The sequence below is a fragment of the Ambystoma mexicanum genome, chromosome 6q, assembly GCF_040938575.1.
Source record: "Ambystoma mexicanum isolate Mex_15411 chromosome 6q, UKY_AmexF1_1, whole genome shotgun sequence".
Lineage (NCBI taxonomy): Eukaryota > Metazoa > Chordata > Amphibia > Caudata > Ambystomatidae > Ambystoma > Ambystoma mexicanum.
The window spans coordinates 612,345,406-612,372,530 of NC_090937.1; the positions used below are offsets into that span (position 1 = coordinate 612,345,406).

Genomic DNA, 27,125 nt, shown 5'->3' on the forward strand with positions numbered 1-27,125 from the left:
CCCAGTCAGTGAAACTGAGTGGAGTTGGGGAGGATAAAAAATGAGGGAAGCAGGAGTAGGAGGAGGAAGACAAGAGGAAGGTCTTGAGGAGTTTCCAGAACTTGAGGATGTCCGGCAGGGAGGCTGTTCCAGAGGGAGGCACCTGCAGAGGATAAAGTTCTACCCCCAAATCTCAGTCTTTGAAACTGCTTGGGTCCATCACATACAACAGGTTTTCGGAGGCACCCTGGCAGAGGCTTCGACAATGGAACAGTCTGGAGGCTTTGGTGTGGTGCTGATGACATCTATTGGCTGATTAGTGCTAGTAAATTCTCTAGCGCCCTTTGCCCGGATGGGATGTGTAGCTCGCTTATCCGGCTTGATCCTGCCACTTGGTCACAGGCCCTTCTAAAGCTTTTTTATTGTATTGAGGTGACTCAAGACCTTCCCCCCTCTTGGCGGAACAGTATTTTAGTAACGGTCTGGAGGAAGGGAAGCTATGAAGACCCACGTAATTACTGGCTTCTTGCTATGCTGGAAGCTCCAGCAAAGTTATTTACTCGAATGCTGTCGACGGAGCTGGAAACTTGGCTCTACTCCTGTAATATCATACCCTTCAACCAAAAGCAGATTTAGGAAGGGCTACTGCATGGCCACTAATTCTTTGGCTCTTATCACAACAATCCAACAGGCATGGGAGATTAAAAAGATCCCGGTATATATGGCCTATGTGGATTTTAGGGCTGCATTTGATACTGTAGACCATGCACGCCTATGGAATAAGTTAAAAACTTGGGGCCCCACCGGATCTCCTTAAAATGATTATTCTCCTTCATGATCAAACACCGGTTAAGGTTATGTTGGACCACCATGTCCGTGCATCTACCTGTATCTTAACATATAGGGGTTTAAAACAAGGGTGCATTTTAGCCCTGATGCTTTTAAACCTCTATCTTCCTGATCTGGGATGCACTCTTAATGATGTATCGACCATTCCCCCCAAACTTGCTTCTACTGTTTTACAGTGGCTATGTTCTGCGGATCACCTTGTCATCCTTGATCTCACTCCTGGTGGTCTTAAATCCTCTCTGAACAACTTGAAGAGGTATACTGATCTTAATTCATTGGTAATCAACACCAACAAAACAAAGATTATGGTCTTCAATCCAGTCAGAAAAAAGTCCCAAAAGGTGTGTCGAAACTTAGAGGGGGTGCGCATTGAACAGGGCTCTGTTCATGAGTGGGGAACATGAAACATGCATTATATATCTTACACTACTTTGGAGAAAGATATACACCATTTTTAATATTTTAACTTGAGCTGGGTTTGACTTGACTAATTTGGGTTAAATTTTAGGAATTTCTTAGGGTTTTATGACTTAAATGTAGGATATTTTGATCAGCATTTTACTGTGTATGAATTTTAGCTGTACTGTGTTTTAGATTGTATTGCGGATTGGATTTGTGAAAAGTTTGTAATAAACTGTAGCACAATAAATAAAGATAGAAAGAGCTTTGTGAAGTAGTCAGTAACATCTCCCCACTATTGTAATGTATTGTAAAACGCACAGAGAACCCCGCAATAACTCTTCACTCAGTGGACTCCTGTAATTCACATGGGCAAATAGTTAGATTATTTGGCAGTTGGTGTATGTGTCTCATTTGTTGCAGCATGTGTGTTATTGGCAATAATATAAATGCATAGATTTGTGTTTAAATTGTTGACACTTGAATGTTTATTTTCTCAGCTTAATTAGATGTATATGGCCTGGTATTTATGACTTCACTAGTTTCTACCCGGCTTTGAACATGTTTTCTCTTTTCTTCATCAGCTTTCCAGACATGCTTGACTTTAATTGGGGAGGAAGGAGTGACCATGGCTGGTATTGATCTCCAGGTTAACATGTACACTGCACCTGCCCTGCTTGCAGCTGTCCTTGGAATTGTCAATATTATATTGCTCTTTGCTATATTCAGGTAATTGGACTTAACAAAATGCCTTATTTCAAAGAACGGAGAAACTGCTATTTTGCACCATCTAGAAAGGTTGCAGACAACCATGGTTTCTGATTCTGAAACCCACCTAATCTAAAGGGAGGGTGCATATATATATATATATATATATATATGCACCCTCCCTTTAGATTAGGTATGATATATATATATATATTATGGCCACGGTAGTGGCCATGTAGTTATGGTTAAGTTGGTGTTTCCATAGGAAGAGCACTTTTTGGGCGGCTTACAACTTCGCTCCCCCTGGACGAATCCTCACCAAACTTTGCATAAAAAGTATATGGCCCACTCTGAATTTCATCCAGGGGGGGGGGGGGCAAAGTTATAGGGGGGGTCCCAAAACTTTTTTTTCCCCATAGACTGAATGGGAAAAACATTTTGCTCGCACCTACAGCCCAAACCGCTGGATGGATTTTCACCAAATTTGGACCAGGAGCAGCGGCTTGGTCCCGAAAGCGTGCTTTTGCAACTTTGGTGAAAATCCGTCCAAAAGTTTTTTTTTTAAATGACCAAAAAGTAGGTAAAAAAAAATGTGTGATATCTGTGTTCGATCCATGGACACACTTCCCTGTTCGCTCCGCGGGCAGTGTGCTGATTGGCCGAGCGGCTTAGGTCATGTCCGCGGACATGCAGTGTGTTCGCTGATTGGACAGTGTGAAGCGTGTCAGATTTTCAGTAGCGCCCGCCATCTTGGATTCGCGGACGTCCGCGGAGAGCGCGGTGAAAGTTTGTTCAAAATGTGTATTTAGTAGAATGTGTTGGTGTGTAGGAGTGTTTGGGGAGGATGGGAGGGTATGAGATAGGTTAAATGTTGTGCTTTTGTATGTGGTAGACGTTATTTTTGTGTTCGATTTGTCTGCGGACATCACGGGTGTTCTGAAATGTTCTAAATAAACTGAATGGGGGTGTTCTGAGGACTCAATATGTGTCCGTTTTGTTCGCAAGCAAGCTGAAACTGTTCTAAGAACACTCGCGGTGTCCTGAAATGTTCGTAAATAAACAAAATGGGGGTGTTCTGAGGACGCTGTCCGTATTGTTCTATGTCAAGTTCAATGTGTTCTAAGAACACTCGCGGTGTCCTGAAATGTTCGCAAATAAACAAAATGGGGGTGTTCTGAGGACGCTGTCTGTATTGTTCTGTGGCAAGCTGAATGTGTTCTAAGAACACTCGCGGTGTCCTGAAATGTTCGCAAATAAACAAAATGGGGGTGTTCTGAGGACGCTGTCCGTATTGTTCGTTGTCAAGTTGAAAGTGTTCTAAGAACTGTGGCGTTGTCCTGAAATGTTCGTAGGGGGTGTCCTGAAGACGCTGTCCGTATTGTTCATTGTCAAGTTGAAAATGTTCTAAGTACTCTTGCGGTGTCCTGAAATGTTTGTAGGGGGTGTCCTGAAGACGCTGTTGGTATTGTTCGCTGGCAAGTTGAATTTGTTCTCAGAACACTCGCGGTGTCCTGAAATGTTCACAAACAAACAAAATGGGGGTGTTCTGAGGACGCTGTCCGTATTGTTCGTTGTCAAGTTGAAAGTGTTCTAAGAACACACGCGGTGTCCGTATTGTTCTTTGTCAAGTTGAATGTGTTCTAAGAACACTGCGGTGTCCTAAAATGTTCGTAAATAAACAAAATGGGGGTGTTCTGAGGACGCTGTCCGTATTGTTCTATGTCAAGTTGAATGTGTTCTAAGAACACTCGTGGTGTTCTGAAATGTTCGTAGGGGGTGTCCTGAAGACGCTGTCCGTATTGTTCGATGGCAAGTTGAATGTGTTCTAAGAACACTCGCGGTGTCCTGAAATGTTTGCAAATAAACCAAATGGGGGTGTTCTGAGGACGGTGTCCATATGGTCATGCACCCAACACTCTATGCCCTGGCCACAACCACCGCAGCATATCACACTTATAGTTGCTTATAACTTTGGGTCAAAAACAAATTTATAAGGAACAAAGTTATAAGATATTATGGGTGTGATATGCTGCGATGGTTGTGGCCATGGTATAGAGTGTATAATATACTTACTGTTTGGTTTAGTAACTGGAGTACATGTATTTCTTGTTAATTTCTGTGATAAAAGAAAATAGCATGTTAGTATTAGTATTTTGTAATGACTTATTACATTGTATAATCAACATTTTTTTTTTTTGGACCCTCATATTCAGTAGATTACAAACCAGAGTACTGTGCAATTTGCTCAGTTTCTGTGTTCGTTGCTAAAATCATTGGGTCTGTGGGAGAAAAAAAAATCCATGTTGGATTTAAAAAAAAAACCTTTTTCTGTTATGCTACAGTTTATTTGTTTGTTTGTTTTCAGTGTTCACTTATTTATTCTGGCTAATGCTTTATACATTGGGTTGTTGCATTTTTTTGCACTAACATATTATTTATTTGTTTGGATATTATGAAATTTTGGAGCAGTTAGATACCAGTGGGCGTATTCTAACTATCTATTTATTGATATATTTTAGTGGTATTGATTTATCTGTTTGGTTATTGTTAAATTTTTGGACAGTTAGATACCAATTGGCATATTCTAACTGTCTATTTTTTTATATATTTTAGTGGTATTGATTTATCTGTTTCGATATTGTTTAATTTTGGGACAGTTAGATACCAATTGGCATATTCTAACTGTCTATTTTCTGCTCTAATTTAGTGGTATTCATTTATCTGATTAGTTGTTGTACAATCTTTGGGCAGTTAGATAGCTTTTGGAATATTCTAACAGTTTATATTTTTTACTACAAGTTTACTTAAGGTTTAAGTACAGTTTAGTTATCAAATTTTGGTTTTAAGAACATTAAATAAGCGTTTGTAAGATTTGCTGGTAATCTCTGCTTTAGAGTAATGGTACTATCATTACATTCAAACCATCCACATTTCTTTTTTATATATGCAGTGTAGTGCCCTGAATTGGTTGTGGCTCCTGCGTGGTAGATTATACCTATTGTTGTCAAGGTTTTCTTACCAAGTGATATTTGACCATGTGTGAATCCAGTCAGCTTGCAGTTGTTTTTGGTACCATCTGCATTGTAACGTAGAAGCAGTAGTATTACGTATTTACTATGTGTTTGTATTACTAACGTGGAGCGATTATCTGAATTGCAGGTAGAACATAATCTACCATGGTTTGCATTTTGTACGCATTGCTAAAATGGAATGGATTCACAATTAGGTATTGATATATATATATATGAAGCGTTCATTGGGGATTTCTTCTTGTGTCACATTGTTGCAGAGAGTGCATGTATGTTTCCACATGTATGAAATCTGGAAGATTTCATTTATAGGTATGTTTTTGTTTTCCAGTACTTGTAGTAAGTACATTAGAAATCCTTGTGGATCTTCCTGTGAGTTTATAGTGAATTTCACCATTCCAGCACAGTAGTCCAATTGTTGTCTTATTCCGTAAAACACTATACGTGTTGTCAGGATTGTTTGCTGCATTTCTGTGAAGTACTAACATTTGCATACACAATGGGTCTGTACTGTGTAAGTAAATGTTGTCAACAATTGGTGGTAATTGAAATAGAATATTCATTGCTAAATTTGCATAGCAACTTACACCAACTATATTTGAGAGTTTAAATGGACCAGGTAGTTCTGTATCTGACTGCTTTTTTTGGAGTTTGTCTTCCTTCTTTGAAGAAGTACCTGGTTTACTTTCCCTAATTGATTCTTTTTTGCTTGTGGAACTTGATGAAGAATTACTTTCTTTTATTCTCTATGGAGGATTTGCAGTGACATCCTGTTGCATTTCTGTTTGATTTTTTTTTCTTTTATAACGTTTTACATTTTGTGGAACAGAATATGTGTTTAGATGGGGGTGTATAGTGAGCGAAGTCTATTGTATTCTAAAATGCAAGGAATATCATTGTTTATTTTACTTGCATCAAAGTTGCTTAGAAATAGACCGTCAAGTGTACGTAAGCGTGATAGTGCTACGTAGCTCATGCCTTCTTTAAAGACTGTGTTACCAATATCTATCATTGCTTTGTCTAGGGTAAGACCTTGTGATTTATGAATCGTGACTGCGTATGCAAGAGTTAGAGAAAATTGTTCTCTGCGTACAATAATGTCTTTGAAGAGAAGGAATCGAGCTGTTGAGTGTCCTATCCTTTTTACTTCTGAAAGTTTGTCAAAGAGTATATTGACAAACTGAATTTTGTTATCAGGTGGGTATCTTTGAAAGCCAACAACTGTACCCAGTGCTCCATTAACTAGTCCTTGGTCCACGTCAAGGTTACGTTTAAGCATTACTCTGCAATTTAAGGATAGTTTTAATATCTTTCTAAGCCTGCTGGGTTTGAGATTGATTTTTCTAAACTATTTAGTCTTGTTGTGGCTTGGTCACACATGGGTAGTGTCATACCATGTACATCTAGTTTGTCTGTGGCGCTAATTTCCATTATTGGTTGCATTTCTTTACTTAACATTATTTCATTGAATTTGAAACAGCTTGCAAGAGTTTTAAGATGTTGGCATAAGTGAGATCTGCAGATTGCCGCATGTTTTCTGTTAATTCTCTGTATTGGAAATGTTGCCAAAGGTTGACATTTCCAATGCTGCCAACAGTTTTATGGCAGAGTTTGTGTCCTAATGTTTTAAAAATAGGCTCCCCTTTTACTGATGTCAATTGAAGATGATCTCCGAAAACAATAATGTGTTTTCCTGCAAAGTGCTCTTCATAGTTTGTTTTGAGTACTTCTTGTAATCTGAGGTGAATCAAAGCCAACATCAGGTTGGAGACCATGCTCACTTCATCTATTAGTAGCATTTTCGTTTGTTTCAATACTCTGCCTAGTTCCATTGCAGCTTCTGCAGAAAGTTTGTAATAGTCTAATTTGTTCTGGTGTTCTACTGGCAATAGTAGTAATCGGTGTAAAGTGACACCACCTATGTTGAAGGCAGCTAAACCTGTGGGGGCAGTGACAACAGCTGAGAGTTTGTTGTTTGTCAATTGTTGAAGGAACTTACTGATGATTTTGATTAGGAATGTTTTGCCAGAACCAGCTTCACCACTGACGTACAGTAGTATAGGTTTATAATTATAGCAGGAACATTCTTTATTTTCATGTTGTACACCATGTGCAATTTGTTTTGTTACTTCTTGAAAAATGCTACGTTGTTCATTGTTTAGTTTTGATTGTAGTATAGTTAAGTCTTCTTTATCTTCATACTGACACATGGTGTTTTCTACTTCTATCATAGCTAATTCTGCCTCATTTATTATTAGTGGTTCTCCCAGTGGTTCTTAGCTTCCTGTTACAGAAGGTTGACTACTGTCAGGAGTATCCTTATCTAGTTGGGCCTGGAGTTCTTCTTCGTGTTGCTGTTCATTGTGCAACATAGTTTTGTATTGTGTAAAGTTTACATCAGTTATAGTGCTTTCATTTGTTTTTAAAGCATCTTCATATGAGTCATAGTTATCTAGTATTTCTTCTTCTTTTCTCCATGGTTTAAAGAGTTGTAGCAGGGACATGTAATATACTTCTTTATGTTGAGGAGTCTTTAATGACAATTTGATATGATTAATTAAATGTGGTTTAGTGAGTTTAACTAAGCTGCCTTCACAGTTTGTCACTCTGTATTTACCTTTTTTTTCATCAAGTTTTATATTATTTTTGTATGTATGGTTTTGGGCTATGTGGTATAGACACATGGTTTCCAAAGTATTACTTCTGTTTGGGTAGTATGTGTCCAATAAATTGTTTTATAAAATGTCTTGGCTGTTGGGTTCACATTTGGCTATTGTTTCTATATCTTCGTATGATTTTAGAACTCTTTTTCTAGATTTAGCTGGACCAAGACTTAGCCATACTATATTTTCAGATTTACCATACAATGCAGTACCAGTTAAACGATCAGCTGCTTCATATGATCCACATTCTCTATGGGAGAGCATTTTTATGCCCAAGCTGTATAATTTCTGAGACACTGTTTTATCTGATGATAGGTCATTCCAGAGGTCTTGGAGCACTGTCTTTTCTGCTTTGGTTAAGTATGCTGTGACATATCGTGCAGCTGCAGTAGAATTGTCTGCAATGTACTGCACATCTATGTTTGCATTCCATTGATATATCTTTTTATGTAATATGTATTTTTAGGTGACTTACCTTTAACACTATTTCTAACTGAAGACATGAGGTTATTCACTTGACCTGTATTTGTAACTGGTCTAGGGAAACCAAATCGGCATTTGGTGTAGTATTTCCCTTTGTTTTTGTATTTGCGACGACAATATTTTCCACATTTGTGTCTTTGAAATTGTAAAATTTGTACATGAAGATCACTATTTGTGGCTTCTGATGGAATTTCACAAGTGACATATTTTTCAATAAACTGTAAAACAGTGGCATCATTGTCTTGACCAAATTTAGGAGCATCTTTAATCCATAAAAGCATGTGGATATGTGGTGCTCCTCTGGCTTGGTATTCTTTTCTCCAAAAGAAGTGTTGCACTTCTCCAAGGGGACGAACAGTTTTATTACAAATAAAATGTAGCATAGCAATGAAGCGATGGTGAAAATATCTTGAAACATTAACAGTATCCAAAGAACAAAGTTCTCCAGGTGTTAGTATATCTATGTTTGTTTTGTTTTTGTTTGATATGCGTAGAAAATCATGTAAATCTTCCCATGCATATTCTGCACAACTTAATGTAACAAACCAAGTGGGTGGGCCAAGGTTTCTGATCATACAACGTACATCTCCATGACGTCGAAACCAGTACTCTTTAGTACCACGCATATTTGCTAATAGATTTGTAATATTTGATTGTAAAACCTCATCCTTTTGTTGCACTTTTTGTAATAATTGTGTAGCTATCATATTTTGATAGTGTGATCCTGATTTTAATGTGTGCAACTCCGTAACATAAAGTTGCTAGTTCACTTTCAAAGAGTAGGTGGAATATGTATTCCACATTTTGTCTAAATCTGGGATCTTCAGAATACATCCGTAATGAGCGGTAGTCTGATGCTGATATTTGAATAGGTCTATCATCGTACCTTCCTCCTTTGCCAGTAGGAAAGAGTAGAGGAAAAGCACGTGCTTCTATAATTTTTTCCCATATGCTGATTGGTGATCCTTTTGTTGGACGCATTTGGTACGTTTACAGTGCATCTTCTATGGTGTCATTAGAGTGCAAAGGATGAATTGTATAATGGTCTAAAGTATTTGATATTATAGCAGGATCTAGGAGCTCGAATTGACCAGTTTCTTGTGTTTCTTGAATTATTTCAGTTGTATCCTTCAAGTTTTCTTCAATATTAATTTCTTTGTAATATTCATTATTCTCTTTAAGATATTGCAAGGCGTGTCTAACTTTATGCAAATCTACCAGCTGTTGCCATATTTTTTTTGTCTTTTGTAGGTACTCCATTTACTAAGATAATTAAAGATTGCTGCATTGGACGTTGCACTCCTAGAGTATGCACATTTTCTTTTAGATCTAATGGTAAATAAATTACTTTTCCAGGAATGCCTTTTACCAATTCAGAGGGAGGTAATTTAGCTGTTTTTGGTTGAAGGCGTATTATTGCTTGAAATGGGTGCACTGTTTGAATTTTGATGCTCTCATATAAATTAAGTTGTTGTAGGGGTTTTGGTAGTGGGTATAATTCCAAATTATTTGTGATAGCACGTGAAGGAGTTTGGTTGTTGTCAAGTTTTGTAGTGCAGTAACTGCAAAGTATTAAGGGGTCAGTTATTTCGTATTTATTTTCTGCTACAAGGTAGAGAGCTAATTCAAACCATTTAGAATCTTCATGGTCTTCTATTTTGTATGATAGGTCTACAGTTTTTGTGTTACTTTTATAAAAAGTTCTGGGGCAACATACACACACATGGTTTGGTACTTCAGCTGATGTACTTTTTAATTTTATTATTTCTTTTTTGTATGTGTTTAGTAAAAGGTTGCCATGTGTAGAATTGTTGCTAATTTGGTTTAAAGCTATTTCATTCTGTAAGTGGCTTTCACTTCCAAAATATTTTTTCTGGATATAGTCAATTTCTTCAAGTAGGTCTTTTGCTGTACCATGTAGAAGAATGTTATTTAAATGTGCTAGTGCTAAAGCAGGACTTTTAGCATAGTACAGTTTATAGACTAGATTTCTTATAGTTGAATGATGTGTTGATATCCTTTTGATATCAAGGAAGGTGGTTTTACAAGTAGGTCCTGTATTGCAGGCCAATGAATGTCCTTGTAGTCCTGTGTACTTGCGCACTGGACAGGTATCCATGTTTTGCAGTAGTTTAATTTTGATTTTGTCTTTGCTTTTTACATATTGATTGAGGAATTGGCGTAAAGACTTGAAAAATTGTTTGGGAATGTTACACATTGACGTGCATGGCCATTTGTACACTACATGTTCTGATTCAGTTGAATGGAGGGGTAATTCTAAGTTTTCAGGGCATATTTTTGTAAGGAGTACTTCTTGTTCCATTATGGTATTATTCACTTTTTCATAACCTCGACCACTGCTATGCATGGCAATTGTATTTGTTTGCTTTTGTTTGTACGCTTCTTCATTAAAGTATGGTTCTGTTCTGTACTCGTAGTGTGATTCCATTCACCTCTGCATATATTTAAGAAGTTCTTTCTGTTGACATTTCGTTTATTGAGAAGTCTTTTTTGTAATTTAGTTATTAGTTTTGATACTGTTTTTTTTTTTGTTTAACACTAAAATAAATGGTTTCTCTCCTGTTTTTATAAGATTTTGAAGGACTCTGTGATGGAACATTTTGGCTAAAATACTTTTCTTGGTATGCTTACTTTGAACTTTATCAAGATTTATAGAAGCAGTTTTATCTGTAGTGATAGCTGATTTTTTGTTAATTGTTTTCTGGTTTGTTTTACATTTTGATAGAGGAGGCAAAGTTTTTCCACTTGAAACTTCTTTTGTTTCACTAAATGACTGTATTAGCTGTTTTGTTTCAACTTCTTTTACAAATTCCGCTAGATATGGATGCTTATGTCGGACACTTTTATTTTCATTTGCTCTACTTCTGTGTTGCTTTCTACGGACTTGACTTTTGGTAGGCATTCTTTAGGGTCTGTTGAAAAAAATAAAGAAGGAATGGGTTGGGGTGTTCTGCAATGTATGTGTGCTGTGTGCATGAGTGTTTGAGTAAGATGATAAAGATGTATGTAATGGTGTGTGATTGTGCATTGGGAACTACAACTAGTAGGGATGGGCATTCTTAAATTTATATGCTACTAAACTGGGGTTCAGATGACAGAAAAAAGTAAGCTAGTGGTGTGGAGAAGTACAAATAGTAAATCTAATGTATACAATTAAAACAGTTGTTTGTTCTATAATATCCAAAGTGTAGCGGTTGAGTTGGGTAATTTGTGTGTCCAAAAATAGGAATTTGTGGGCCATTCTGTCTCTAAATCGCTGTTTAAGACATGGGGATTTTTGGACAGAATGGTGCACAATCTCTATTTTTAGGCACAGAAATAGCATGAATTAACTTTACAGTGTGTTTCAGTAATAATACAAATATTATTGTGATATGCTACTTACTTTTTTTTTAAAAATGAACAGGTTAATTCTTCTTCTTTGTTCTTCAAATTCGGTTGCTTTTTTTCAGGAGAATGGTCTTCACTGCAATTGTAAAAGAAACAAATGAGTAATTTTGTTTGTATATAGCACTGTTTTTAATTTAGACATTGATTTTCTTAATTGAAATCCTCAGCACCTTCCTCAAAACCATGAAAACTATCTTATTTACATAAGATACGTCGCACAAATTCAATACACATGATATGTTCTTAATGAACAAATTGTATTGTAATGACTAACTTTAGCAAACAAGGTAATAGTGTCTCAATTTCATGCTTAAATTAAAGTAATTGAATAAATAAAGAAATAAAACAAAAATATTAAGTCAATTTGAAAATGTGTTCATGTATTGTACAGAAATTATGCATACCTGTAGTTTGTGTTCATGCATTTGGATATGCATGGAGCTGCAAGTAGAAATCTTGGAGACTTGTACAGTATTTCTTGTAGATGGTGCTTGCCAATGATATGACACTTGTACTCAGAGAGATTCACAGTACATTTGCAGTGCTGATCTATGATGATGCAGTAAGATGTAGAGGTCTTGAATGTGATTGGTGGATGGTCATGTGACTTCTTAGCTACATCCAATGAGGGAATGGCACAGAAAGAGAAGTGGAAATGGTAAAAGGGCTGTTCATGTTACGATATGTCCGCGGACATGGCGGTAGTTCGCGGACATCGGGTGTTACATCCAGGGGTTTTTGGGTTCAGAAGTCATGCACATGAGAATGAGCACTGAAAGGGATTGGTCAGGAAAGTTTAGTGGGTGTGTTGTACCAGGAGAGAGTTTCTCAGATACTCTTTTTGCTGAGAGAACAACAGATAGCTATGGCTGTGTGTTTCAGAAAACAGATTGTTTGGATTTTGGGAGATTCATGGATACATTGGTTGAAGGTGAATGCAGAAAGCTGTGGAGTAGCTGTAGATCTTGGATTTCCACATGTGGAAGTACACTGGCATGGAGTACGTGGAATGAAGTGGTTGGACTTACTACCTCTTTGTGCTAGTTTGGAGACAGAGCAACATCCAGACATAATTGTAATTAATTGTGGAGGGAACAGTTTAGGACATGTGTCTGGAATTTCTTTGCAATTTTCTATGAAAGAAGGACTTGGGAAGGTCATGGACATGTTCCCTAATTCTCAAGTAATATTTTCACGGATTGCACGGAGACAAATGTGGCTTCGTTCTTCTTCATTTGGTGCACAAATGGAAAAAGCAAGGCGCAATGTTAATAAGGCTGTTTGTGCCTTTCTAAGAGATTTTGGCATGTCCTCTTTTCACAATGAAAATATTATGTTTCGTAGTACATACATTTTTCGCAGAGATGGAGTCCATCTTACTTATGCTGGCAATCAGATTTTTTGCAGAAATATACAAAATGCATTACGACCTTTTTTAGAATTACAGCATCCATTTTTGAAGTAGGTGTTAAGTATTTATAATTTTTGACATACAAACACCTCCCAAAGGCTCTTTTCAGAGCCACCACTTCATACCAGACAAAAGTGCAATGGTTATGATAGGGTAGCAACCCAATTTTTTAGATGTCCGCGGACTTCTAAAAAATACAAAGGGCCCTGCTCCATTTATTTTCACTTCTATTTTTTAACTGTGAAAGGCGGCTCTGACAAGAGCCTTATTTTTTTTGATTTTTGTAATTTTGTATTTTTTTTGGTTTTTTTATACACGACACAATAGGAGAGGAGGGGAAAGGAGGGGACACAAACCACAGGGATAAGAAAGGGCGAGCTGAGAGAGGAAGATGTAGAGTGGGTTTTATTTGGGTAGTGAGCAGGTCTTCTCATGCTCAAAAGCACTGTGAAGTCGCTCCTCCCTGCAGAGTACTGTGTTACAGTACATACATACAACTGTGACCCTCGAAAGGTAAGGGTCATCAGAATTCTGTATGGCCTGTGAGGCAGCTTGAGGAAGACGCTGTCCCACAGAGGTGGTCCTTGTGGTGACAGGATCGAAACAGAGGATGAAGTAGAGGGAATCAACCTACTACGTTCTTCGCAAGGTACAACCTTGCGAATAGCCCCAGAGTGAAATGACCTCAGGTGTCGCTTCATGGTAGTGGTCCCAAAGCTGTACGAACCGTGCCTCCCGTGACTGAGTATCATTTTGCACTCATTGCAGGTGACGCGGTTCGCACGAGCCTTGGGACCATTCCCATGAATGGTAAACAACCGCCACACTCAAGACTCACGCCTAGTGCGGGTAGTAGGGATTTCCTCTACCTCATTCTCCTCATCCTCTTCTTCCTCACCTGGTGCTGAGGCAGACACAGCACCAGGTGGCAGCAGTGGAGCCACAGAAGCCATCAGGTTGAAGATGGAAATCTGCAGGTTGCAGCAAAAATCTCTGTGCTCTGTCGAATAGCCAGAAACACAATGAGAATAAGCTCTAGGGCGTGGTCTTTTATAGGGGTGCTTGTGCGCGGTCCGCGGACATGCACGCTGTCCGCGGACAGGTCGAACACAAAAAAAGGTTCAAAAGGTTTCAAAAAGTATGTATAAACTTATAATTAGTATGTGGGACTTGTGCTATGGTGAGTTTTTATTGGAAAATATTGTGGATTACTTGAAAATGTACTTTTAAATTGTTCGGGGACACCAACAGTGTCCGCATTCAGAACACGCGATCAGCGTGGGCACGGTCACATGGTTGCTTCGCGAACATGTTCGCGAAGGAAGCGGCTGTCCGCAGGACACCAAATGCACGGGCATTGGTTTGCGCATGCGCGTTGATGTTCTACGGACACTGTTCGGGGCCTGAAGTAATTAAAAGTGCGTCAGACGTCAAACAAACAGTTACGGACAGGCGTTTGTTCTTAGAACAGTGTCAACTTGCTTGCGAACAATACGGACAGAAATAGTGTCCTCAGAACACCTCCATTTTCGTTTCTTTACGAACATTTCAGGACACCGCGTGTGTTCTTAGAACAGTTTCAACTTGCTAACGAACAGTACGGGCAGGTATAGTGTTCTTCAGGACACCTCCATTTTCGTTTATTTACAAACATTTCAGAGCACCAATTGTGTTCTTAGAACAGTTTCAACTTGCTAATGAACAGTACGGACATGTATAGTGTTCTTCAGGACAGCTCCATTTTCGTTTATTTACGAACATTTCAGAACCCCAATTGTGTTCTTGGAACAGTTTCAACTTGCTAACGAACATTACGGACAGTTATAGTGTTCTTCAGGACAGCTCCATTTTCGTTTATTTATGAACATTTCAGAACACCCGCGCTGTCCGCGGACACCTACATTGTTTTTTTTTTTTTAAACTGAAACTAATTACAACTCAATATAAAAATGTAACTTTATTTAACATATATTAATAATTTATGACAGAGAAAGTGAGGCAGAAACGGAAACAAAAACAGGAGAATTAGGGGTTTCAACATGATTGGTATCAGGTGAAGAAGGGATGGAAGTCTCATCAAAACGTTTTGGGTTATGGAGAGGGTTTGGGGATAATTGACTGGGATATGGTGAGGGGGGACAAGTACACGTGGGGCAATGGTATGACGTTTTTGTTTTAAAATGATCTTCAACAAAAGTTTTCAAATTATTAAAATTGGTCAACAATAAATCCATTTTTTCTTTTATGCTGTCAAGCGTGTTTTCCATAACAGCTTCTTCAGAGGTATTTTCTATTTTGGTATGCTCTGTACAAAAAAATATATATATGTTAAATGTATATAAAATAATAATAATTAAATGGTTTATATTGTAAAGTGTTTACAACTAGTTTCACTATCGTGTGATATTTCTTCATGTGGGAAATGCTGCTCTAGCCATTCCAGAGTACTAGACATTTCTGTGAGAAAAAAAAAGATATTATATATTTTTTAATCTAATACAGAAAGTTTATAAATATGAGTAAAATGAAGCACACTTACTATTTCAGGTAAAATATGTTCTAAGTACTGTGTAGGTCTGGTGTTCTTAGTTCTGTAGTGTCTGTGAGGTAATTATGTTGGAAGCCAATTTATGTTCTTCTGGTATATTCCATTTTAGAACATATTGTATTTAAATGAATGGTTAGTGTGTTACATATATGGGTGTCCACAATATTGGAACCTAGTTGGGGGATCTGAAACTCAAATCTTCCTTATCGTTATATCACAATTTGATTTGAGTCAATTTTATTCAAGTATTGCTTTTCCTTATGGTTTTTTTTTTACTCCACACTGTTGTATTCCTATTCTTGCTTTATCCTTCAAGGTTTTTCACATAATCTGTTGTTTCCCCAAATAAAACATTACATTTTTATTTTGTTTCTTTGCAATGCAACCTTTATTAAAAAATAAGAGGTGTTAATCTAATATCTTCTCGGCTGCAAAGGAGATTATATAAGTCGAGAGATAGGACTCATGAAACTGTTACACAAGTCATATTTGTTAAAAAACATTTTTTGGAGTGTATGGACCAGGGATAGTCGAAAACAACTCCTATTCCTTGTGATTCGGAGATGTATTTCTTGATGTGGACTCCGAACCTCAAGTTTTAATAAACATTAATTTGCACAATCCCTTTTCGTGTTGGGATCAGAAGTGTGGCATAATTTGGGGATATCTCTAATCCATAATTATTCCAATCAGGTCACATAGAAGCCGACCGGTTTCAGTGGTATTGAGGTTATTAGAACCACTTTCTTCAGGGCTAAGGACCAACACCCCTTAGTGTGCGGTCTGATTTCTTCTGCTGGTAGTGGTGAATCTCTAAGTTCAGAATAGGAGGTTGCCCCATTACAGGTGAAGCAACTCCCCAAGGTCTGGGTCCTTCGATGCGGGCAGGTAGATTATTTACAGATTCCCGAATCCGAGATGATCGCACATTCCTTGTTCACCTCACACCCCAACATTCCTAAACACGCAGCTCTTTCAAAGCTGCTTTTTACCCTATGTATATGTATCACTTGATGTGATTGGACCCTAAGGAAAGTAGCGAGAGTACAATGTATACAAATATGACCATATACAGGGAAAGTACAGCCATAAAAAAACAACAGAACTGTCAGAAAGTGCTCATAAGTCTATTGATTATCTTTATGCACAAAAAGGATTACTGTCTTTCAAGCTTGTGTCTTCCCGTATGTATATGTTTCATATGATGTGACTGGACTCTTAGGGAATTACTGTAAGAACCTACTTGAAGGATACGTCTACAAATAAAATAACATTTTTAGTTTCTGACTGTTACTGAAGAAAACCATGTGGTCTAGATATGTCAGCAAAAGAAAAAAGAGTGAGCCGGACATGTAATGTCATCAGTGATGTCATCAATGACATTTGTGATGTCATCTTTGATGTCGTGGGTGTTAGTCTTAGCAGTGCACGGTGGTGGCGCGAGTTATGGTTGCTTAGCTTACCATAATTGGCGAATTTCAAGGGTTTTTTGGTTTTACTTGGAACCATAACGTCCCTTTAACAAAGTTTTTTCACTGAATTTCATAGGTTTTTAGTAGCACAACTTAACCATAACATCCCTTTAACAAAGTTTTTTCTATGAATATATATATATATATATATATATATATATATATATATATATATATATATATATATATGAAACAAAGTCTTGTATGTGGGTTTGTATGTGGCGTTGATCTTGGGGACGTAACTCCTCATGAACAGTGAGATCTGGTGTCATGAATTTTGCATGGAATATTCTTTATTTCATTGCCGAATGAATGCAACTATTTCTACCTCAATAGGTCATCCTGTTCCTGAGATAATTAACTTTTTTAGGTTTTTCTGCATTACGTTTTGTGGTGTTCTGCACGCCATCTAAGGGTCATTTGTAGAAAGTGCTCATCATCGCGCTGGGTGTGCTGAACTGGTCTTGCGTTTTTTTTCCCCAATTTCTTTTTAGAAGAGAGTGAGTGTGTCTTTTCATTGATTTCTTTTGCAGTAAACTCAATACATGTTAATTTCACTAATTAATTTAACACCACATTTTTATTAACCTCCGAATTAAATTTGCACATGAAGATCATATTTATATGCTTACTCTGATAATTTGCAATGTGTGTTTAGCAGCGACAATGGCCACCACTTTTAACAACACTGCAAATAATCAGAGTAAGCATACAAATGATATTTATGTGAGAATTTAAATCTGATATAAATGAACATTTTATGTTTAATTAGTAAAATTAACATGTATCGCGTTTTACCTTTGTGGAAAACAACAATATTTGTTTATCTTTTTCAGTGTAATATGAAGAAAATATCTGATAATGGACATCCCGGGGGTGAAGCTGGGTACTTAGGCTAGTTGTAATATAAACATAAATGTTCACTTTCACATGCACACAAGCCTTTGTGAAAATCATGCATTCTTTTATTTTCGTTTTATATAATGTACCAAATAACAGCAGAGTTGTTGTAAAGAGCAAGAGGGGTAAGGAAGAAGAGGAAGTGTAATACACAGGGAACGTATGGACGTGGACTGCAATAAGTAATCAGTAAATTACAGAATGTGGTACATGCCTAGTTACTAGTGAACAATCATATATTTGTCATGCAGCCATGGGCCCCTGGAAGCATCGAGCGCCAGCAAGGAGAAGGTTTGGTTGTCCGACAAGCCTATTTTGATGAGTTTGATGAGATCAAGTGCCTTCCTGATGTTTTTGACCTGTCAATGATGAATCCAGTCTGGTCTATGTTGATAAGGATTGGGAGAACCCCTGTGAGTCTACTGGTTAGAATTTCACCGTATAATTTAGCACCAGTTTTTAGGAGGGCGATCGTTTACAGTCAGTCTCCGGTTTTGTAGGTTTAAGAAATGGCACTGTCAAGGATTCTGCCATGGTCCGGGTCACTGCCTTAAAGGTTAGGAAGTAATTAAATAAATTAGTTAGGGGAGCTACAAGATTGCTTTGCTTTTCTACTGCTTATAAAACAGGTGGGCGAACCGACTGGGCCATGGAATTTGTTGCTGGGAAGAGAGGATATTGCTGCAGCCACCTTCTCTTTGGTTATGGGTTGGTCCAGGGAATCCCTGTCTGCTACAGATACAGTGGGAAGATAGGTCTGTTGAATGTAGTGTTTTTGTGGTTCTTTCCAATGGAGGCCCAGTCATGAGACGAGAGAATTATCGGAACACAGTTTAAAACATCTGTTCTTTCACATACTGCAAGACATTGGATACATCAAAGAGATGGGGGTTTTTATTCCTAGTTTTGAGGCCTTTCAATTTACTTGTTAACATCATATTGGCTTAAGTGCTCTGAGTATAGTATTTTTGTTTGGTTAGTGAGATTGCATATGCTGTGTGCATATTAAATAAGTGTGCATCTAATTTAGCCCATGCTGCTAAAAGCTTTCTGAGTGCCTTCAGGGAGTTGGACGTTTTATGGGCCTTCTTGAGCTTCTTCGCCTTGTCCACCATTTCTATCACCAGACGGCTTCTTTGGACTTCACGAATGTCAAAGCCCTCGATATACATTTGCTTCTAAGGATCGCCTTAAAAGCATCCAATTTGGTGTTCCAGGGTAGGTCTGGGGTTGCATTTGCCCCATAGCATTAGTCAATAAGGGTTGCTAATTCAGTGCTGGTGATTGAGTCTCTCAGAAGGGCCTCCATGACATGCCAGGTAGGTTCCGGGGTAGGTCTTAATCTGCTTATTTGGAATACGTGTGGGGGCCCTTTTAGCTCACGGCACCCTTCACAGAGGAGAAATATCAGAGGGGCAGGCCAGCACCGAAGTTTTAAGCAAATCTGCTCTAAACAAGAGTAACAATCAGCAACCCCAGACACGTGTTTCGGCCTCAGTGAGGTGAAGCTAAGCCTCTCTAAGGCACAGTGACCGAGGGGTCCACGTCTGGATTATGCTTAATAACGTAAGCTAAAAACAACCCCAAGTTGGTTGTAGACCCTCCTGAGTTGAAGGAATTCCATAGAAATGGTTATTTGAACCATGTTCGTCCCCAGTGCAGGGGCTCACACACTCCTGTTTAATCTCTTTATTTGGAGCTTTGCCATGAACGGGGAGGTCACATCTGATTCGGATTTCTGCCTCCTATAGGCAGGGAACCAAGGCTGGGGACTTTAAGGAAGTAGGTCAATGCAGGAATGAACCCTGTGTACATGTGAAAAGAACGTGGAGTCTACCTCTTCAGGGTGAAGCACCCTCCATGTATTGTGAGGGGTCAGAAATGTGAGGCAGACAACTTTATAAAAGGTTTTCAACATTCGCCATTTTATTAAATAAAAAGGGTGGATAAACGCCTCACTATCCCTACCCTGATGAGAATTTCCCTGCCTAAAATAAGCTTACGGAAACACTCTAACAAAGGATATCTGTCCCTCACACTTATACATTTAATAACGCAATAAGGAAATGCATGGTAGTTCAATCACAAAAAATATAACAATTGAAGTCTTAATATGGCCATAGTCCCTTCTTAGGATCTAGGTGCATTCCCCTTCCCCAGCTTCAAGCCGGAATCTGCGCCACAGTTCAAAAAGAAATAAGGAAATCTTGGTTTGTAACAAAGTTCCAACACAGTTCTTTGTAGTGTCAACTTGACAACAGAAAGTTCCAACCCTTCAATGATATACATAAATAGAATGTTCTTTCTCTTCTTTGAATAAGAATGAGCCTCAGAATTCTCTTCTTCACATGAGCAACAATAATTGTCTTTGTCAGGATGATTTACCACAACTGACTACTTATGAAGAAATGTAACTCTTCTACAGCAGGTATATACAGTTCTTCCTTCAGCCCCAAAAACAACATAAATTGTCTTTGTTAGGACCACTTTACAGCACTTCATCAACTGCCACCTGGTCTACTCCCATGCCAGGCTTACTTCTTCAAAGGTTTGCCTTGTGGGTATAATCACCTGCCCGAACAGCGTTTTACAAAACAGAACATGCTTCAGGGGTAACCTTCAACTTATAACAGCTTTGTAACAACTTCACAATATTTGTTATTTTTCAGCATTACACTTCTAGCAACTTTTTAGGGAAACACGATTCACTTTGGTGCTCTTTGATACTCCTCTGCAAATTATGCTCTTCTCTCTCTGACAAACCTTTTCCAGCAGGGCAGCCTTTTTGCCACTGCACAAGTAACCAAATACTGATGATGAGTCTTTTTCAATTCCTCTCTTGGCTTTGGCAATGTGTGTTCATGTCAGCTGTTATGTTTCACAAAATAAGAATAGCACATTTCACAAACCTTACTCCCTTTTCGCCTTTGGCAATATCTCTGTATTGCTTAGGTTTTAGTTTCTCTTGGCTTGGGAAATGGTTGCATTCACTAGCCTTTAACAATGTTGCCCCACCGAGGTGTTGGACTTTGCATAAACTCACATGCTTGAATTTACAGTCACTTGGTTTCAATGGATACAACCTTCGCTGCTTTTTGATAGTTCGGTATTCAAAAGCACTACTAACACTGAGTGAAACCGCCTGCCTGGAACATGCAAGCAGTCTCGGAGTGCTCCGCAGTCACTTTCAACTTGTGAACTCATCAGGTAAGTTGCACGCTTACGATCCTCTTGCCGTTCGCAAGTCTTCTGCTGCAGTGGCTCCTCGCAACCCGGCGAACAACTTCTCCCGGTCCGCCTTTACCCGCACCGCTCGTTATTGGAGCTTCCTTTGCTCCTGAGACGCTCTGGTGCACGCCAGCCACCAGAGACCTCTCGAGAGGGAAAACTTATCTTGTTGCTTTCACTTTCCGCTGCACAGCCTCTGCTCATCAGGCCTTCAAATGGCAAGCATCCCTTTTGCACGCTTCCCACTGAACAACCCCTGCAATTGGGATAACTGGAGGCATAGACCCTTTCCTGGCTAGCCACTGTCTTTGGCTTCACAGTGGTCCCGGCGTCTTCTCTCTCCTCCAGTCCCGAACTCGGCTGCATACACGGTCTGCTCAGCTCTTCCTGCTCGCTCTGACAACAGCTTATTCCTTCTCCTTCGCCATCTAATTCCTGCACCTGAGCAGGCTTTTTAAGCCTCCCAGTCTCCCATCATTGTTCACGTTTAGCCCTCTTCCTCGTCCCAGTACTTAGAATAATGGAACTTGAAGTCCCTAGTAACAAAGTTAGTTTTTCTGATTTCTTCTTCACTCTTAACTTTATTTGTTTCCCATAACATTTTCTAAAGAAACGTCATAAGGGTCAGTCACCAGACTTGATAGAAGAGAGAAAAAAAGTTCTTTAGAATTCATAAACCTCCTTTCACTACACTTTTGGGAGTTGGAGGACCTCTAGCTGTATGAGTTTCCCGGGTTTGAGAAGGGTTTTTATTTCTCTTCATGCAAAAGGGTTTCGGATTAATTTTACCCACATTCAACTTGTGAATGAAACAAATTATTATGACAACAAGCCATCAAATACTTTGACATTTGTGAGATGTCCTCCCTAGAGGAATACAAATATTGCTTTTCAACCCACTGATTCCTCTCATTCCCCCGGGCCCTTTGTCCTCAGAGGTGATGCTCCCACAGAACACCAGCCCCAAGGTCAGGATCAGGAAGAGTCTGCCTTTCCCTGGCCACCTGGGAGGAGACTTCAGGTAGGGTTTTAGTGAGGAATCTGTAGGATTCATCACAGTATCCACATTTATTTTTTATTTTATTTTATATGGATTTATTACACGCCGAAAACCCGACCGGCATCAGGGCATGAGCACACAAAACACACAGGATAGTATAAGTTGCACAAAGTCTAGGGTGGTATGTCAATTTAAGGGTATAGTGATAAACTATTCAAACAGGTATGTTTTCAGTCCCCTTCAAAATGAAGCCAGGTTGCAATCCAAACGTAGGTTCATTAGAATGGTATTCCAAAAGGAGGGTGCAATGATTTCCCATTTGCTTTCATCCGTTTGGGTCGTGGGCAGTGTAGCAGCATAGGGTTACTGGAACGTAATGTTTTAGCTGGTTGATAGTCATACTTTCTCTAGATATTCTGGGGCAGTGCCATATACGGCTTTGTGTCCGGACTGCTATTTTAAATTGGATTGTGGTTCTAACAGAGAGCCAGTGAAGATTCCTTTGATGTGAAGTAATATGTTCACCACAAGATACACGTTTAATAATGCGCACCACATCATTTGATTCCTCCTGTAGGGCGTGCACATTCTTTTTAGAGGCACCTCCCAAAAGGGTTTTACAGTAGTCCATTCTCGAGAGAATGGTGGACCTAGCCAGTGTTTCGCAATTTCTTTCAGAGATCTGTGCTAACATTGCAATCCAAAACTATGCCCAGCGTTTTGACTTTAGACTATATTTTGATCACACATCCATCAAGCATAAATTCGGTGTATCTATGATCTAGTTTGGATCTCTGTGAGGATGAGCCAAATACCAACAACACTGATTTGGCATCAATCAGACACATCCAGTGTTCCACCATCGACTGTTTTACAGTTTTTAAAACGTCACTCAGTTTCTCTGAATCCTGTTCATATCTTCCGTCCAGACTCTGCAGAAGCTGAGTGTAGTCAGCGTAATTCATAAACTGGATAGATCACACAAAGGCTTGATATAGAGGTTGAAAAGGACGGAGGACAGGCATGCCCCCTGCGGCACTCCAAAAGCAAAATCTGACAAAGCCTCCCCCTAATGAACAGCTGAGACTCTTTCCGACAGAAATGAGTAGATCCATTTTATAGCCATAGGAGAACACTTTCCTGTTTTTTCCAAGGCTACCATTAGTGTGTCATGATCCATTAAATCGAAGACCGCTGACATGTCCAGAAGGCGCATCCTCCAGAGTCCACAATGTTCATCATGGCTGACTGTCGGTCCACAAGTGTGCTTTCAGTACTGTAGTGCGGCCTAAAGCCTGACTGTTTTCAGTGAAGAACATGGTGGACTTCCAAGAATTCTTGAAATTGTTTCATTGCAACTTTATCAAGAATTTCCAAGAAAAAGAGGGTATTTGGGATTGGTCTAAGATTAGTTGTCATTTGGGTCTTTCCCCACTTTTTTGACTAAAGGTGTGACCATGACTCGCTTTATACATCTGGGAACCTCTTCATTTCTAAAGGAAGAATTAATAAATCAAGTGAGAAATGGGCAAAAAATGTTTGCATTGGCTAAAATGATCTTAGATGGAAGAATGTCTCTGGAGCAGGATGTAGGGTGCATGCTTTTCATAATTTCCAAGAGTTCTGCTATGTTTATATCTTGGAAGGTAAAGTCCTGTGTTTCCACCTCCGTAGTTCCGGAATGATCACTGATCATGTCATGAGTACTCACTCGTAGATAAGAGGTTAACTTCAGGGGTAGCCGCTACTGGTATTTTAATCTTAGCTCTGGCCCTTGGGACTTTATCAGCAAAACTTTTTGAATTTGGGTACAGTCATTTTTAGGAGGTGTAAATGAAATTGTCTGTTGTCTGGGGTTTTCAATTTTTTTTTGAAATTCTAAAAAGTTCTGTAGTTCCATTATTGGCCTTGGCGATTTGGTTCTCGTAGTAAACTTTCTTTGCATTGTATGTGCCATTTTTATAGGTTTTCTTTAGTTCAAACCAGACTTTGTTTTATGGGGGTCAGAGTTTATCTTCATCCAAAGACGTTCACCCTGCCTTTTTGCTCTCTTGATTTCTTTTAAATCTTTAGTGAACCAGTCGTTATGATGAGTTTTATTTCTCACACTCGAGTTCTTTATGGTGGCAACCTGGTCTAGCATTTTGGTCATAGATTGCTCAATAACATTAATTAGAAGCTCTGGTTTGGCTCCATCAGTTGTACACTTGATTACTGAGGCTAAGACATTCATCAAGTCCCTTTCAGAGACCTTTTTAGAATTTCTGTCATGGATTTTCTTAAGTGAGGTATGAGCGATATCCAATTTTTGTTTACTAAAGGTTTGGAACAAAATGGTGCAGTGATCTGACCATATACAGGATTTGGTTTCTGTAATCTCCACTCTAATATTCCTCGATTCTATGCAGTCCAAAATGTTGCCTTTGGAATGAGTAGGCTCTGTATTTAAAACATCAAATTCAGCACTCTTTAAGTAGTGCACAAGTTGCGTCGCCTCTTGGTCTGCGGGGTCTTGGAACCACCTATTAAAATCACCCAGGAGTATTGTGGCGCTTCCCATTTTATTTAAAGGCTGCAGAATATGAGTTAGTTCTTCATAAAAAATGTGGCATATTATTAGGTGGTCGGTACAGCAACAGAAGATTAAGACAATTTGTTGGATCATTTTTAGATGTAATATTTCACATCCACCACAAGTAATAGGAACTGGTAGAAAGGTAACTCTCATCATAATAATGGTTACGACTTCACCTTTAGAGTTAGTGCCGTTATTGGAGAAGACTATATAGTTCTCTCATACTGCTATCTCCATAATGGGACCACAGGGGTCTTGTAACCAGGTCTCCATATGGCAAAACAGTTCAAGCTCATGTTTGAGAATGAAATCATGTACGTCTATTGCATGAGCATTTAAGGACCTTGTGTTAAACTCAGCCAAAGTTGTAAACTTTGTGCCTGTTACCCGATACAGATTGCTTTTAATATTCTCTTGACTATCCAAATTAGTTGGTATAATTGTTAACGATATTGACTGTTGGGCTAAAGCTCTGCGGCACAGTTACTCCATTGCCAATCCCTATGTGTGGGGGAGGTCCACTCTTGATACTGCAGTATTGTCGCTCTATGGCAGCTTCATGGGCAGTGGTATCCGGTGCTAATGTTATGTCATTTGGTTTAGGTTCTTGTAAATACCTTGATGTAATGGCCTCCATGTTTTTTCCAAGTAGTCTGAGCTATAGTAAGAGTTCAATGACTGACCATGATGCCAATTCTTTCCACGTGATAGGAAGAGAGGCTACTAAAGTAATGGAAAGGGTCCTAGAGGCAAATTTAATGCAGAGAGCACTCACCTAAGGAGAGCAGCAACCAGCGCCCCAACGTGTCCCCAACAGACACCAGCCGGCTCCTTACAGCCGCACTGGCGCTGTCGCGCCAGCCGGAAAAGGAAAGGTAAATAGAACTACAGTAATGCTGGGAACTGTAGTTCTACTGCCTATTGGAGCGTGCGAGAAATTAAAAGTGGAAATTCTGCTGTGAATGCGCAAACAAGAGTAAAACAATCAATTTGGCATCAAGAATTAAAGTGGCTAAGTGCAAGTGACAAATTTAAAAGCGATTTCCCAATTCAGTTAAAATCATTTTCAGTAAGCTAAAATGCAAAGTAACTCACAGGCTCGAAGTAGGGCTAAAACATTGCAGAAATCCAATAGTGTTTGCGGCAGGCAGTGATCTATCTAACTGTTGAAGTCCCTGCCTATCATAATGAGGCCCTTGCGAAAATGTAAAGGGTAGTACATAATTTAGGGAGTTAATTGAAGCCAGCGTCGCCAAGTTGCTGCCCAGATGTCCCTTTATGAAAAGGAACAGGCCTTCAGGGTCCCTTTTGAGTGCATGTTACCTAAATGTTAGGTATATGGCTATGTGCATTATAACCCCTCCCCTTTTTTCTTTAGAGCTGTGGGATGTGAAATATTGTTTTGGGAAATTAGGGTTTCTGAGGGGATGCTCGTCGGTTTGGACCAAATGTGTCTCTTTGAGGAAAACTAGGCTACCTGATGATTGCCAGAGGTAACGGTTTCCTCAGGGAATTGAATCCCTGTTAATTGAGGGTGATGATAGAGGTGGATGTCAGGGTCTGTTATCATTCAGGGCAGATATGGATGGGTGAGGGGACAGTGCATGTGTGAACTGTGCCTAGTAGAAAGTATCCAAGACCTTTGGGTGCCCGGGAAATGGAAAGGTGGAGAACTAGCACAACTGTGGTGGAGGTTTAGCAGAACTTTGGGTAACAGTGCATGGGCATGAACTGGTCGCATGGTGGCCCACCGACACCTGAGAATTAACGCAGAGGGTGTTCGTTGGGGTGCTCCTTGGGGTGCTGTTTGTGTGTAGACTAATCCTGACAATTGGAACTGACTTGGCTGTTTTTCAAGCAATTCAACAAAACATTGAAACAGATAAAACAACAAGATGAAGACAGTGTGGGTTCCGAAGTGAAGTTAGTGGTGTCCGATAAAGCTTTGAGTGGGTAATCACTAGTGGGTCGATCAAGGTGGATGAGTCTGCATGAGTGGGATGTGAACCCCCACCCTGTGCCGGTCGGGGTTTCTTAGACGTCGTGGACCAACGTCTGACCTCAGAGGCCTTACTGGGCCTGCGGTGGTGGGGAGTTAGACCGGGGCTCGGCTGACTTCGATGTTTCCAGCTCATCTGGTTGTAGCAGAGGTCTGCCACCCTAGGGAAGAGGGACCAGTTTATGTCCTGGAGTGTGAACTGGAAGGAGCAAGGGAAGCCCCAGTGGTATCTGGTGTTCTTGTCCCTCAACCAGGACACCACCTCTTTGAAGATACAACGTTTCGCCATGGTGGAGGCGGCCATATCCTGAAAAAGTTGAATCTTTGTGTCTTGGTAGCATAGCTGGCACTTTGATCTAGACAGCTTTAGACTCTCTTCCTTGGCATTATAAAAGTGGACTCTTGTAAGGACATCTAGGACTCGATTGTTGGACTTCTGGAAAGTAAAGTACACCCTGTGAGTGCAGATCA

The 27,125-nt window shown here is 39.3% G+C and overlaps 1 protein-coding gene across 1 annotated transcript in view; it reads left to right on the forward strand.

The window, feature by feature from the left end:
* Positions 1-27,125, forward strand: part of MFSD8 (major facilitator superfamily domain containing 8) — a 1,042,879-nt gene that overhangs the window by 603,611 nt on the left and 412,143 nt on the right. Inside the window, exon 6 of the mRNA XM_069631102.1 lies at positions 1,812-1,956. Coding sequence (XP_069487203.1) covers positions 1,812-1,956 — 145 coding nt within the window. The remainder of the gene's footprint in view (positions 1-1,811; positions 1,957-27,125) is intronic.